Genomic DNA, 14,830 nt, shown 5'->3' with positions numbered 1-14,830 from the left:
ACGCCACTGTCATTGGTCGTGAGCGAGAATCGAACTCAGGAAGCAAGGTTCGTAACGCAGTGCGCAAACCATAACACTACCGCTCCAACAACAACAACGACAAACGCCATTCGCCACTACGTGGCGGTGACATCACCACGAAGCTTGTGCCAGGCTAGGTGCACCTTGAGGACGCGTGAACAGACCCAGCAGGTGCCATGGGTTGACTGAGATGACTGGCAGATGCACCAGCTGTGCTCCGGACTGTGCCAACTTTCTGCGTTTTAGCCGCCCGGTGCTCCACTCGTTGTTGTGAGCATCACTGGGGGGCGACTGTCTCTAACTGCCCAGTAGCATCCTTCACAAACCTCCTTAACACAGAGGTCGATCTTGACACCGCTGATCCCAGTCATCAGCAAATCCAATTAGTTCCACATTCTTCCATACAGTGTCGCTTTGTTATTCGCGAAGGATACGTTCCGTAGATGCTCTTGAATAGCAAAAGTCGCGGATAATTATATTAGCATATTGCATTAATTACCTTAAATACATACATAAATAAGCTATTAAAAACATGAATATTATCATAACACAAACATGTAAATTGGTTATTATAAACAAAGTAACTACAAAAAATTTAAGTTTTGTTTACCTTCATCTCATCACTTTATCTCTCATCACTTTATCTCTCATCACTTTATCTCTCTCATTACTTTATCTCTCTCATCACTTTATCTCTCATCACTTTATCTCGCATCACTTTATCTCTCATCACTTTCTTTCTCTCGATGCAGTCGAGTAGAGTTCCAGACGCGATTCGCGGATAGCCAAAATTGTGCAGAGCAAGTTCATGAATAACGAGGGAATACTGTGCTGCATCAGCCCATCTCTTCTCTAGCCCATGCCATGCCCGTTTAACCCCTATAACTGGCCAAACAGAAGCTGCTTGGGCATGCGGTGACTGGGCATCTGAACTATATGACCCGGCCAACTCAGCCTCGCCTACCAGAGGAGCTCACTGATGAAACTGCGTCCAGATCTTTCAGGGATCTGTTGGCTCCTCACACAATCCAGCCTGGTGAAAACCAGGATGCATCATCGGCAGGCCAGTCCGAATGTCTCAAACTGGTACAGATGTTCCTTGAGGGGGCTCCACGTGTTCGCAAGCAGAGAGAAGGGAGGGCATAGCTGTGGTGGAGAAAACCTGGAGCTTCGTATAGTGATAGACCAGGTAGCTTCCACACACACACACATACGCGTCTGTTAACACAGAGATCCCTGTTTGTTTGCCCTCACAGTGAGGTTACAAACCCAATAAATATAACCATAAGCCGTTTGTTTTAAATAGAGAGCTCGAACCATAGCTTTATATTTTATTAAAATAATCAGGTTCGCATCGAACTGGGACCCCTATCTAAGAGAGAAGGTACTTGCTCTCTCTCTTAGATACACTGTTGAAAAAAATACACCCGAGGAGTGCCGTGTAGCTGATGGGAGTCTTAAACAATACAATGGTTTGTTTATGCGGAGACACAGATGTGGGAGGGGAGCTGGGATAATGTTCTCGGAAACATTTTCTGCTATTCCCTAAAGGGGTGGCCAAGTTCGTTTTGTAATCATTATCGTTGGTGGTTTTAATGATGAAAAGGTAAAATAAAACTAAACTATTTTTGTTATTTTACCTGGTAATGCCCACTGAGCGATATCGCTATTTTTCAGAAGCGACCTGGCCACAAATGATAGCTCACCGAAGCGGCTTATGACGTGGACATTTATAACAGCTAAATACTCTCAACACATGTTGATTCTAAATGTGGAGTGAAAAACCGAAGGACCAGGAGAAAAATCCATGCGACCATGGGGAGAACGAGAATTGGGAGCGAACCCAGAACCTCCTGCGTACCAGGTGAGGGAGATGACATCTCGCCACCACGGCGCCCCAAACATGTCACTGTGAATATCTAATTGTCGTAAATATCGTGCCTCGGATATTGCTGCAGATTCCTCAATCACTAGAAACATAGATGACAATCCACAGCAGTGTGATTGTGGCCATGCAACACAAACTATGGACCATAAAGTAAGCCCATTGAGACTCGTAGAGAGTCATAGAGACACAATGAAGACAAGCTACAGCAGTGTGGTTGTGGGCATACAATCCACACTGTAGATCGTACACACAACCACTGTGGTCTGTGCTCCTTCAACAGAGCAGCAGGGGCAGCAAAACGACGACACAAACTCTCTCTCTCTCTCCTGAAACCCTCTCGACATTGGCATTTAGCTCCTGAATATTGCCTGCGTCACACACGGGAAAAAAATATGGAATAAAATCAGTGCTTCCCCAGCGATATTCTCACTCAGGCCGTGACTCGCCGCTTCGGGATTATTAAATGGATGAATGGTGTGGAGCTGGTCAATAGAAACGCACTGAAGCAGGTGAATTGTTCATCCCCCATTCACCCGGCAGCTCTGGGTTCTTTCACATTTTTTACTTTTCAAAACCCCCGGCCCCTCCCCCACCTTCCCGCCCACTCGCTGGGTGGGAGAGAGCAAATGAAATGCCCTGAACACTTGCTTCTGGAAAAGGTTTGTACAACGTTATTATTCTGACGCTTATTTACCCAGAAAACTCTCACAACTCTCTGTTTGGGAGGGTCCTACCAAGTGTTTTTTTCCAGTGGAATGCGATGACTGCTCCGTTATAACTTCAGTTGAGTAATTTTCGGTGATTTTTTTTTATTTTGGGAAACTTTGGATAACGACTCCAGCACACAACGGCCTGACGCTTGCAAACAACGTCACGGGATCTTGAACGTTCGCTGTGAAGCAGACGGCGCGTAGTATTATTATCGTGAACGCACGCCGCAGTTATAAAGCAGGGCGGCCTGCCGGATGAAAACTCGAGCTCTGCAACGAGCGGGGAACGTGCTACCGCAAGGCCGTATCAACGCCTGGGAAAGTTTGTTATGAGTTAAAGTTTAGACCGAGCTCTCCAATGCTGATTCGGGTTGCACGTCGTGTGGTTTGCCACGATGCCCGACGTTTCTGGGAGCTTTTCAAGGAACTGAAATGTCGGACATCGTGCCGAACACTACGCAGTAACAACCCGATAGCAACGCCGGAGAGTTGCACAGAGCAACCGCGAAAGCCTACGCAGTCCTAAATATTCGTGAAAGTAGGCACTGTGTTGAATTCTTTACAAGTCAATTCCGTGGGTTTCAGAACCACTGCTATTATAGAGGCAGTCTCCAATTTACTACAATGATCCACATTTACGACGTTTACATAATGCAACCAAGGATCAATTCACGACACAGAAACTTGATTTCTGACACATCTTCTGACATGACTCCAAACACATTTGAATAGAGTCGGTCTGCTTTCCGATGTGACTTAGCATTTTTGTGGACTTTTACCGATGAAACCCTGTTAAATATGGCCAATTAAAAGAAAAAACAAATCGGAAAGAAACATTTCTACTGTTTTTACCATCAATGGAAATATAGGGTCCAATTCATGATGACGGGGTTTCTAGGAACCTGTTGTGTCGTAAAAGCAGGGAACGCCTGGAAATATATATTTTTAGTGATTTGCATTTGGGAAGAAATGTCGTCGCCATCACGACGCACGTAACGTCGGCACTCCAGACGAACGCGTCGCACCGCGGGGACAACCGCCGCACGCCGCTCACCGGTGTGCACGCCGGCGGCTCCGTGCCGAGGAAGTGATCGAGCCCCTTGATGTCGCAGCGTTGCAGCGCGTTGTCGATGTCCAGGTCGACGGCGGGCAGGGAGAAAACGCACACGGCCGAGTCGGGTAGCGGCACAGGGGCTCCGTCGGGCCCGGCGGCGGCGCCCCCGTACCGGGCGAACGCCACGAACAGCGCCTCGTCGCCAGCCTTCAGCTTCAGGTAGGAGGCGAGCTCGACGCCAGGCCGGCTCACGAACGCAGCCTGCGCGAGCTCGTAGTCGGACGGCTCCGCCGACCGCCGCAGCCACGTGTCGGCGCCGCCGCAGCGCAGGGGCAGCTCGACGTAGGACGCGAACTCCGACTCAGAGGCGCAGAACCGCGCCAGGCGCGTCTCGTAGCGCCCGGAGCCCGGCGCGCTCCGCTGCACGGACAGCGCGTAGACGTACGCGCCGCTCGCGAACGCGTCCACGTAGCGCACGTGGTACGCGGCGCGCAACCGCGGGAGCAGGTCCATCGTCGAGTCCGCCCCGACTTGCCGGCCCGCGAACACGAAGCCGTCCTCGCTCGTCTTGAGCCGGCGCAGCGAGAGGGAGCGCGGCGCGAAGCGGCCGCCGCCGCCGTCGACAGTGTTCGCGACGAACAGCCGGGTGAAGCCGTCCGAGTAGAGCACGGCACGGCTGCCCAGGGCGCCGGCAACGCAGTCTGGGCAGGATTCAGCTTCCTCGTCGTCGTCGTAGTCATCGTCGTAGCCGTAGAGGCAGCGCGCCTCGCCGGGGCCGCCGCGGAGCCGCGCCAGCAGGCAGGTCCCACGGCGCGCGCTACCGCACGCCACCATGTAGTCGTCCGACAGCAGCAGCAGCGCGTTGTCGTTGTCCACGAGGCGCGGCGCGCCGGCGCCGGTGTCGTCGTTGCTGCCGCTGACAGGGAGGTCCCGGCATGGGTCGTCCCCGTACGTCTCGGGCCCGGGCCCCGTCGTGTAGTTCCTGACCGTCCGCAGCTCACGGTCCAGCACCACGATGGCGTTGGTGGCGCCGACGAAGACGGCGCCGTTTCTGGCCGCGACGTTGGAGACGGCGCTTGGCGCGACGTACGTCGCGAAGTCGAACGCCGAGGTGGAGGTTACGGAATTCTCGGCGTCATTCCGGCCGGCGCAGGAAAATGCCACGGAGGGACCGGCGTGTAGGAGCAGCAGCAGCAACAGTGCCTGCAGGTGAGCCACCAGCGCCTGGCGGCCAGTCTGAGGCCTCATGCCAAATCCCTCCAACTAAAAGACAGCAGAAAGTTTATTTTGTTTAACCAAGTGAGAACCCAAGAAACGAGGATGAGACTCAATTGCAAGCGTGACCCGAGTCGCCAGAGCGACAATTTAAAACAGAGTCCAACAATGAAGCAAATATAAATCAAAGCAAAATCAACCGGAGTTCAGAATGAATAGAAAACAGTGCACAAACCTAAATCAACCAAAATATATCGAGGGGTCACCACATACTGCGCCGCTGCTTACTTCTTTCTGTCAGTTCTGGGAAAAGTTGCACAATTGACATTTGCGCTGCGAGATGAACTCCAACAAAGATCTGCCAACCTCTGGGGGCCACTTCAAGGCCTCTCTCAGCTGTCCACCTTCCCCAGATCGACAAACGCCCCCCCCCACCACCACCACCCATCACAACGCTTTCACGTCTGTAGGCCAGCAGGTCAATCGGTGTTTGCTCATTAAATGTAAAAAACATTTATATTCACGTGACATATCTTCACGCGGCATTTTATTAAAACGTAAAGCCTTACTCTGAACTCACTCCAAACGACCAAACCCACGGCCAGATTCCAGAGTGATTCACAGACTCTCTCTCTTTTCTTAGTAAAGGCCGTGATTTGTATGAATCAGCCGAGAGCTGTGCCACCAGAGACACCGAAAACAAAAAAACCTCCCCTCCCGGAACGCCGGTCCGTGCTGGGTTTTGATGCCGTGTCAGCAGTCTGTCAACTAAACACAACAGCTGCCCGTCCGTGCCCCGTCAAAGGGACTACAGCGCACTCCATCCATCCTGCTGCTGCTCCTCCTCCTCACCTCACTTTCATTTTACTCTCGCCCGCCACGAGACGTCCAGAAAAACACACCGAAAATATATACTGTACTGTGAGCGGTGCTTGCGTTTCACAGACAGCCCTAAGCCAGTGAGGAAAATCCCTGATTCCGATAGTGGGAACCAGTCACTCCATAGTCGGGATGACCACTGTTGATTTTTTTCCCACAAAGCAGTTCTCATTTTATTGTCACCTCGGGGATGATGCCTGACCGGGTGCAGTGTGAAGACTATCATCCAAGGCAAGGGTTGGTGGATCAAATATATATATTTTTAAACTCTTGGTGATCATGAGATTGCAGTCCAGCAAATGTGTTCTTGAATCCTTCACTGCAGAGCATTTGAGTGTTTCCCCTTTGCGTGAGTGGGCTTTCTCCGGGAACTTTCATTTTCTACCACAGCACTCACGGGATTGGACAAACACTCCGATGCAAGATGCTCTAAAAATAAGTATTGAGACTCGGTGAAGATTTTGTGGATCAAATATTCAGGGGAAATTTTGTGAATCGTTGGGAATTGGGTTTTTAACTTTCAAATTGTGAGCCAAGTGCTAAAAGCGAAAACAAGATTATGATCCGACCAAAAATTATTTTTGTTGTCAGCAGTCCAGCTGCTAGAAAATGCACAAAGAACCCCATGTAGAGAAGTGTTTTCGTACCAGTTCTGAAAGTTTTATTAAGAGTCAAATAAACTCATGCAGAGTGTAGTCTGCTAAGCCACCGAAATAGATATCGGCATAAGTGTGCAATCGAACATCAGGTTGGTGCTTTAACTGAAACATTGTTCACCTGAAGCAGGAGGAATCAAGCTCGAAGATGAGAGCACAAAGAGGAAATCATCATCACGATCACCATCAGACATGGTCTATCCACGACTGGGTAAAGGCTTTCGCATGCCGTCCGTCACCATCCCACGCGGACCTGCGCTGACACAATCTATCTCACTCCTGATTTCATCGCCCCATCTCCGTGGCGTTGGTCGCAAGTTCACTCCTTTGGCTGCCATTCCAGTACCAGTCTCCTCCATCGACTGTCATGGCTGCTTGCGTCATGTCCTGCCCAAGCCTGCTAGCGATGCGTCTCGGTCAAGGGGAAAAAGGACACGTGCAGCGGGTCAAATATTCGGCTACAAAGAAGCAGTGGAGTGCTCCGAGAGTGCCGCCCGACCTTCCTGGACCCACGCGCCGCATCAACTGTCTACCAAACCTTTGCGGAATCACCACGCGCCAATAAAGTCATTTTCAAAATGTAAACTTGCGGTACGTTACTCTAAAACGCTGTAAAATGTTATTTAATAAAATCCACATAAACGTCCAACTTGCACTGTCCCCTACAGACCCGGTGTACTCCTTCTCTGCGACGATGACGTTTTTTGTCTTTGTTGCTGCTCTGTGGCTCACGCAGCACCACGGATCTCCCGTGTACAATAGTCAGGCAACCGGAAAGACGGGACCCTCATCATTATCATCCATGCAACAAATCAAATAAACTTAACTATACCTGCATTGACCAACCTAAACATCTGTGCAATAAAAAAAAAGATAATCGTATTGTGCCAAAAATTCCACGGGAAACCTTCCACGAGCCGTGCTGGGTCGTGTGACAGAGTCTGTGGGCCTCAGAGTGGGAACCGCTGCTCGCGTGGCCTCGTCACATCCGTGCCGCGTCCGTGCCGCGTCCGTGCCACGTCCGTGCCACATCTGTGCCATGCTAGTACCACACCCGTGCCACGTCCGTCCCACGTCCATGCAACTCAAACTCTTGAGCTTAGAATTCCTCTCGGCTCTCGAGGCTTCCTGCAATCACTGCCAATTCCTGTGTTTTTGTGCTCTGCTTTTTCGGGATGGTTGTCACTTCAATTTAATTGTGCTTCATTGATTTATTTACCACTGAGACGGCTTTCCTTGGAGTTATTTTCCCATGTAATTGGAGCTTGAACGACTTTAAATTCCGGTGTCATTTTTATTTTGTCGGAATTTAGATGTTTTATGCGATTTTTGTTGTTGTCGCTTTAGGCCTCCTCAGCTTCTTCACGTGTAGCGGTCCGGGGTGCTGTTTAACACAAACGACGCGATGTAGATGTAAACTATCATTACCATGTATGTACTTGTATCTACCAAGCGATTGAAACCCGGTGTGTGGAGTGCAGCATCTCTAAGCACTCTGCCTCTTGCATTCAATGACAACGCTATCGGCCTTCTGCGCCAACGCGATCGCATGCGGTTGATGCAAGGATCGGTAGCTTTATCGAGTGCGGTGAATCGTGATGGGCAAGGAGGAAAGAGGGGTGAGCAACCGTTGCTCAATAGCAACGCAGGCAGCTGCCCAGGACGATGGCTGAGGGCGTTCGTCACCGAGCAGAGAACATGGAGCCATGCAGACCACGCAGCGTAGAGACTGCCGGGGCTGATGCCACGGCCTCACCAACCACTGACTGCATACACAAAAACCCAGCAGATCAACCGTGGGTTTTCACTTAATCTGGCGTATTCCAGCCTGTGGCCAGCTGCATAGAACACCAAAATCAGTATTTTAATTACCCCTCAATTGACACGAAGTAATTGAAGAGAAGTTCGCGCATGTGTTGTTTTACGGAAGTCGCTCACCCTCTTGAGAGTGCAAGCCGTGGGCTCGACTAACTAACATGGGAAACTCCGTGCAGGGTGCAGGGCCCAGCGGCACGAGCTGCCCCCCCCCCCTCTGGTGGGAATAACGAGGCCAAGTGAAGAAGGCCTCTCTCTCTTCACGGGTGGTTCTGCGGCGACCTTATCCGGGATGAGGGGCTTTCCAGGAGCGGCTCAGATATCGTCGCTCGCCACTGATGTTAGCCATGAATGAGACACACCAGCGGATCGTCGGGTTCACAGCACAGGAGCTATCCGTTGCGCCACCGTTCCGTCATTTTAGGGACTTGAATGTGGCACGGATCTGTTGGCCCTGCACGCATTCACGGGCGTGACTCCTGGGTGCATCGCCCGACGCTTAGAGGTGGACATGTTGCGCACGGTATTCTAAAGTACCGCGCTGCTCGATGCAGATTTTGTATAAATATCTAAAAAAATCCAATGTGTTGAGCCTCGAAAATCTAGGCTGGCAGGGTGGTGGTGCGCCTCACAGTAAAATGGCTTGGGTTCGATTCCCAACTCTGGCGCCTCTCTGTGTTGGAGTTTGTATGTTCTCCCCCTGCACTGTATGGCTTTTCCCTGGGCTCCTCCAATAACAAAAAAAATACAGACACAATGTCTTCAAGTATCACTGGTATTGGCCAACCATCTCAATGCTAAAACATTACCTGGTATTGGCCAAACAGATGCCACGGTGGCGAGATGTTAACTACCTCACCTGGTAAACAGGAGATCATGGGTTCGCTTCTGATGCTTGTATATTTGTAGCTTGCATGGGCTCTCAGTGATAGCATAGAAACATGCGTTTAGAGTATTTGGCTGCTACAAATATCCACGTGATAAGCCACTTTATTGAGCTGTTATTTGTTTGCAGGCCGCTTCTGAAACAGAGCTACATAGCTCAGTGGGCCTTACCTGGTAAAATAAAAAAAAGTTCAGCATAGTTTCGCTTTCATGGCGAAAGCAACAATATCAACATCGCCCCCTCCTGCGAAAAGATAGCAGGACCCTCCTGAACAAAAAGACTTGAGACTCAATGAAACATTCCGGGGTAAACAAGCGTAACTAAATAAAAATGTGACCGTAAAACTGTTGTATGTGTGGTGACACATACAGTGGTCTATTTAGACCCCACAGTCATGCGGCTGTGGTCTCGAAGTGCTGATGATATGTGTACACGTGAGACTTATCTGAATGTAGATATTGTGTTACACTGCTAACACGGCAATTTGCATGGATAAGATCCGTTCATTGTTAATTAGCATTGCACTACAGTTGCATTTTTTTTGCAGACGTGATTTTAACTTTAGTTACCGAGAAAAGCCACACTACGGTATGTCCGAAGCCTCTTTTGCAGGAGGGTCCTGCTACATTTGGGATGTTTGACCAACAACGATGACGTTGTCTGGGTGTGTGTGTGTTTTAGCGAAGGGAGGAAAGCGGAGAACGCGGAGGAAACCTATACAAGAACACGGGGGAATCGAACCCAGGCACTTGTCACTTTGAGTAACGGAGTGTTACCACTGAAAGCACAATGGTGAGATTGGTTCCCCAATATAAGCGCACATGGCATCTCGTATTAAATGCTTGGCGTATGATGACCAACACCATGTAAACACTCACTGATTTGCTGATAACCCATTAATACATAGAGCACGAGAGAGCGTGGGAAATTCAATTAAATTTAAACAATTTTATTTTACCAGGTAAGGCCCACTGAGCTATCATTAGAGGACACAAGCCGCGGCCCCCAGAGGGAGCGGCGCTGTTGTTCATCCTGAAGAATCTACAATCTACGTCCTGCAGAGTCTCCAACACGCGGACCGGGACCTAAGCTGTGGTCCGGTCCGTTGTCACGGCCTAATTAGTTCATCACTAGAGTATGTAACTAGAGTAGTTAGCTGGTAACTAGTGTAGTTAGCTGGTAACTAGTGTGGTAACTAGTGTAGTTAGCTGGTGGTCACCACCATAGAATGTTATCCTGTAGAGGGGCAGTCACCCCGTGTGTATCGCCTCCAACGAGTGCGTCTGCGACTCGGCTGAACTCGCTACACACGCCAACGCGACTCACGTCAGAGCCATCCTCGCTGGAAGCAGGAGAGTTGGTTTCGCCTTCTTCTAATATTTAACCAGCGACATCAAATTGGGCAAAGTCAAATCAAGCTTTGGTCAAACACTTTACACACAACGAGACCCCCCCCCGTGTAGCCTTAGCGGACTGCTGGGGCACCTACGAAGGCCGGCACTGTGGCACACGAGGGGTGGGTGGCCAGCATCACGCCCAGCCGCCTTTGTCTCCCCAGTAGCGATGTTTACTATACACCGCACCAGTTACTCATTTGAGGCTGAGTCGATCTAGGGGAGGCCAAGCACTGCTTCACATCGTAGTGGTGGTGGTGGCCGTGAGCGGGAAGGGAACCCGGCTCGTCGGGTTCGTAGCGCAGTGGGATAACGACACCACCGCTCCCCTACTCCCATCACCCACCAACACAATTACAAACATCACCACCACTGACTGAGATGAGTGGCCATTATCATAGTTCATCACTACCACCTCTACTACCATCGCTACCACCACCACCATCATCACCATCACTACCACCATCGCCTTTACTACCATCACCACCATCACTACCATCATAGTTCATCACGACCACCATCTGTAGTCTAATGCCCACTCTAGACTGTGAACCCGACCACAACTTTGTGCAAGTTGACTTGTGCCTGTGAGCTGCCCTGCGCGTACGCCAGCCACACCGACTTAAACACGGTCACACATCACCAGCACGAACAGAAGAAGCCTCGCCTCGGGTCCCCTCCGCCTTGATGGGGCTGTCACCGCCACGATCGCCGTCGTCACCATCACCACCATCACCATCCCCACCACTCACCATCACCACCATCAACCACCCCGTCACCATCACCATCATCACCACCCCATCACCATCACTCACCTCCCCACCACTCACCATCACCACCACCCCGTCACCATCACCACCCCATCGCAGTGCCGGGAGCGCCGCAAATCCTCCCAGGTCGCCGCGCCGCTTCAGCTCCCACGCCTCCCCCTCTCCTCTCTCTCGTCCAGACAGATCCACGATCTATTCACTTCTGTGTAGCAGCGATGGCGATCGAGAACGGCGCAGTCTCTATCAACTCCAGCAGCAACAACTCCAGCAACTCCAGCAACAACAACAACTCCAGCAGCAGCAACAACTCCAGCAGCAACAGGGGCAGCAGCGGTGGTGGTGGTGGCGGCTTCGCTGACCGCAAGCAAAGTCCCCGCGACTCCGCGGAGCTCCCCCGTGACGTCACGGCCCGTGATGTCCTCTGACATCACCACTCACCTCCCCACCCCTCCCTCCCCATCATTCACCATCACTCACCTCCCCATCACTCACCATCACTCATCTCCCCACCCCTCCCCTCCCCATCACTCACCATCACTCACCATCCCTCCCCATCCCTCCCCATCACTCACCATCACTCATCATCCCTACCTTCTAATCACTCACATCCCCATCCCTCCCTCTCCATCACTCCCTCACCATCACTGAAATCCCCATCGCCTCCCCATCACTCACCTCTCTATGACTCACCTCCCCATTACTCATCTCCCCAACCTCCCTTCCTATCACTCCACCATCACTAAATTCGCCATCTCTCCCCATCACCATTATCCCCATCCCTCATCACTCACCTCCCCATCCCTCCCTTCCCATTACTCACCTCCCCACCCCTCCCTCCCCATCACTCCCCATCACTCACCTCCCCACCCCTCCTTCCCTCCCCATCCCTTCCCATCACTTACCTCCCCATCCCTCCTTCCCTCCCCATCACTCACCTCCCCACCCATCCATCACTCCACATAACTCCCTATCACTCACCTCCCCATCCCTCCCTCCCCATCACTCACCTCCCCATCCCTCTTTCCCTCCCCATCACTCCCCATCCCTCACCTCCCCACCTCTCCTTCCCTCCCCATCACTCCCCATCCCTCACCTCCGCACCCCTCCCCATCACTCCCCATCCCTCACCTCCGCACCCCTCCCCATCACTCACCATCACTCACCTCATCAACCCTCCCTCCCCATCCCTCCCCATCCCTCCCTCACCATCACTCAATTCCCCATACCTACCTTCTAATCACTCACATCCCCATCCCTCCCTTCCCATCACTCACCTCATCCCTCCCTCCCCACAACTCTCCTCCCCATCCCCCTATCATAGAAGATACTACATGTACAATTAATGTACAGTGGAATAATCAAATATTATTTCACTCTGCTACTAAATCAGTGTTTAAAAGCCGCACTGCTGATGCGACCCCAAATGTCCAAACCAGTCCAGAGTTTGTTTGTTTAAAGAAATGCTACTGGAGAATCCATAATACAGGTATTTTTTTAGGGGTTATATCGTGTAAATATATAAATGTGTCGTTAAACCCGCCACCACCCGACATAGCTAATTGGTAAGGTTTGTCATGTAAACAGAACATGACAATTCTAGATTTGAAGCTTTCGTGACTGCCGGGACGGAGGGCTCGCCCTCCGTCCCGGCGCGTCTCCATTCATTGTGTTGAGCACTGCGTGCAGTCTTTGATCGCCGCTCGCCCTCCGTCCCGACACGTCTCCATTCATTGTGTTGAGCACTGCGTGCAGTCTTTGATCACCGCTCCTCCTCCCTCCCGATACGTTTCCATTCATTGGCTACCACAGCCTGATAAGCTCTCCCCCCCCCCTCTCCACCTCCCTTCAACTTGCTTATAAGGGATTACATCTTGAATCATTGCTTCACTTGATGCAGCTAATTCGGCTGTGACGGTCCCACCTGATGACGGAGACTTGTGTTGCCTCCGAAACGTCGTGAATTTTATTTTGTTTTGTTTTATTTTACTTTCATTAATTTTAATGTTTTTACCTACGTGACTTTACCGAAAAAACCTGAGAATAAGAACATGACAATTCTTTATTAGTACAGCACTAACCGGTGTGTTGGAGAGCAAAGCCACAACATTTACAATCTGAGCACGACGTTTCGCCAGTAATTGCAACTAGCAAACTCTTTTTCAGAAGCGACCTGGCCACGAATGATAGCTCAATGAAGTGGCTTATCGTGTGATGTTAACTTCAAGTTCATTTATTTGGTATAGCCCTGTGAGCCATTCGGCTCTTGAGTCAGGTGCAACCGCAACAAACAAAATACTAAAACATAAACAAGAAAACATCTTAAAGTGGCTATGCGCAAACAGAAAAATTCAGAAAAAAACTGCAAAGTCTTCCGGAAAAAAAGCACCGTACACCAACGCTGTGCAAAAATCCCAGTGGGATGCAAGTCAAACAACAACAACCACAAGACAACTTAGATTAAGGCCATCAGTCTAACTCCGTACTACAACAAAAAACATGGCCAAACCAAAAAACTTTTCGAAATCACCAAAATAAAGCCATAAAAGCAATGAAACAATAATCATAGGAACTGTGACCGAATTTTCACAATACACGACATTAACATCATGTACCACCAAACCCTGCAGCCATAGCTGGCTGCATGAGTCACTCCACAACAGCAGGAGCATCAATACAGGAGGTCGGGGGGTTCAATCCTGACCCTGGCGACGCCTGCTGCTGCTCTATGTGTGGAGTCTGCTGCTGTATGTTTGTAGTCTGCTACTGCTGTATGTTTGTAGTCTGCTGCTGCTGTATGTTTGTAGTCTACTGCTGCTGCTTTATGTTTGTAGTCTACTGCTGCTGCTTTATGTTTGTAGTCTACTGCTGCTGTATGTTTGTAGTCTGCTGCTGCTGCATGTTTGTAGTCTACTGCTGCTGCTGTATGTTTGTAGTCTACTGCTGCTGCTGTATGTTTCTAGTCTGCTACTGCTTTATGTTTGTAGTCTGCTGCTGATGTATGTTTGTAGTCTACTGCTGCTGCTGTATGTTTCTAGTCTGCTACTGCTTTATGTTTGTAGTCTGCTGCTGATGTATGTTTGTAGTCTACTGCTGCTGCTTTATGTTTGTAGTCTACTGCTGCTGTATGTTTGTAATCTGCTGCTGCTGTATGTTTATAGTCTGCTACTGCTGCTGTATGTGTGTAGTCTACTGCTGCTGCTTTATGTTTGTAGTCTACTGCTGCTGTATGTGTGTAGTCTGCTGCTGCATGTTTGTAGTCTGCTGCTGCATGTTTGTAGTCTGCTGCTGTATGTTTGTAGTCTGCTACTGCTGCTGTATGTTTGTAGTCTACTGCTGCTGTGTGTTTGTAGTCTTCGTGTCGCTCTCCCCGTGGTCGCGTGGATTGTTTTTTCTCCGGGTCCTCCGGGTTTTCCCTCCACATTTAAAAACATGCATTGAGATGATTTTGCTGCTATACATTTCCACGTGATACGTTACTCTGTTGAGCTATAATTTGTGGCCAGGTCGCTGCTGATCAAATAAGTTGATACCTCAGTGGGATT

The 14,830-nt window shown here is 50.3% G+C and overlaps 1 protein-coding gene across 1 annotated transcript in view; it reads right to left on the bottom strand.

The window, feature by feature from the left end:
• Positions 1–11,678, bottom strand: part of LOC144732750 (hepatocyte growth factor receptor-like) — a 52,589-nt gene extending 40,911 nt beyond the window's left edge. The window contains exons 1-2 of the mRNA XM_078614327.1: positions 11,349–11,678; positions 3,674–4,936 (exon numbers count right to left, since the gene is read on the bottom strand). Coding sequence (XP_078470453.1) covers positions 3,674–4,936; positions 11,349–11,351 — 1,266 coding nt within the window. The 5' untranslated portion in view covers positions 11,352–11,678. The remainder of the gene's footprint in view (positions 1–3,673; positions 4,937–11,348) is intronic.
• Between the last annotated feature and the right edge of the window lie 3,152 nt (positions 11,679–14,830).

The sequence above is a fragment of the Lampetra planeri genome, chromosome 44 (genome assembly GCF_965212315.1).
Source record: "Lampetra planeri chromosome 44, kcLamPlan1.2.h2, whole genome shotgun sequence".
In the NCBI taxonomy this organism is placed as follows: Eukaryota; Metazoa; Chordata; class Hyperoartia; order Petromyzontiformes; family Petromyzontidae; genus Lampetra; species Lampetra planeri.
This window is presented reverse-complemented; position numbering and strand designations above follow the sequence as displayed.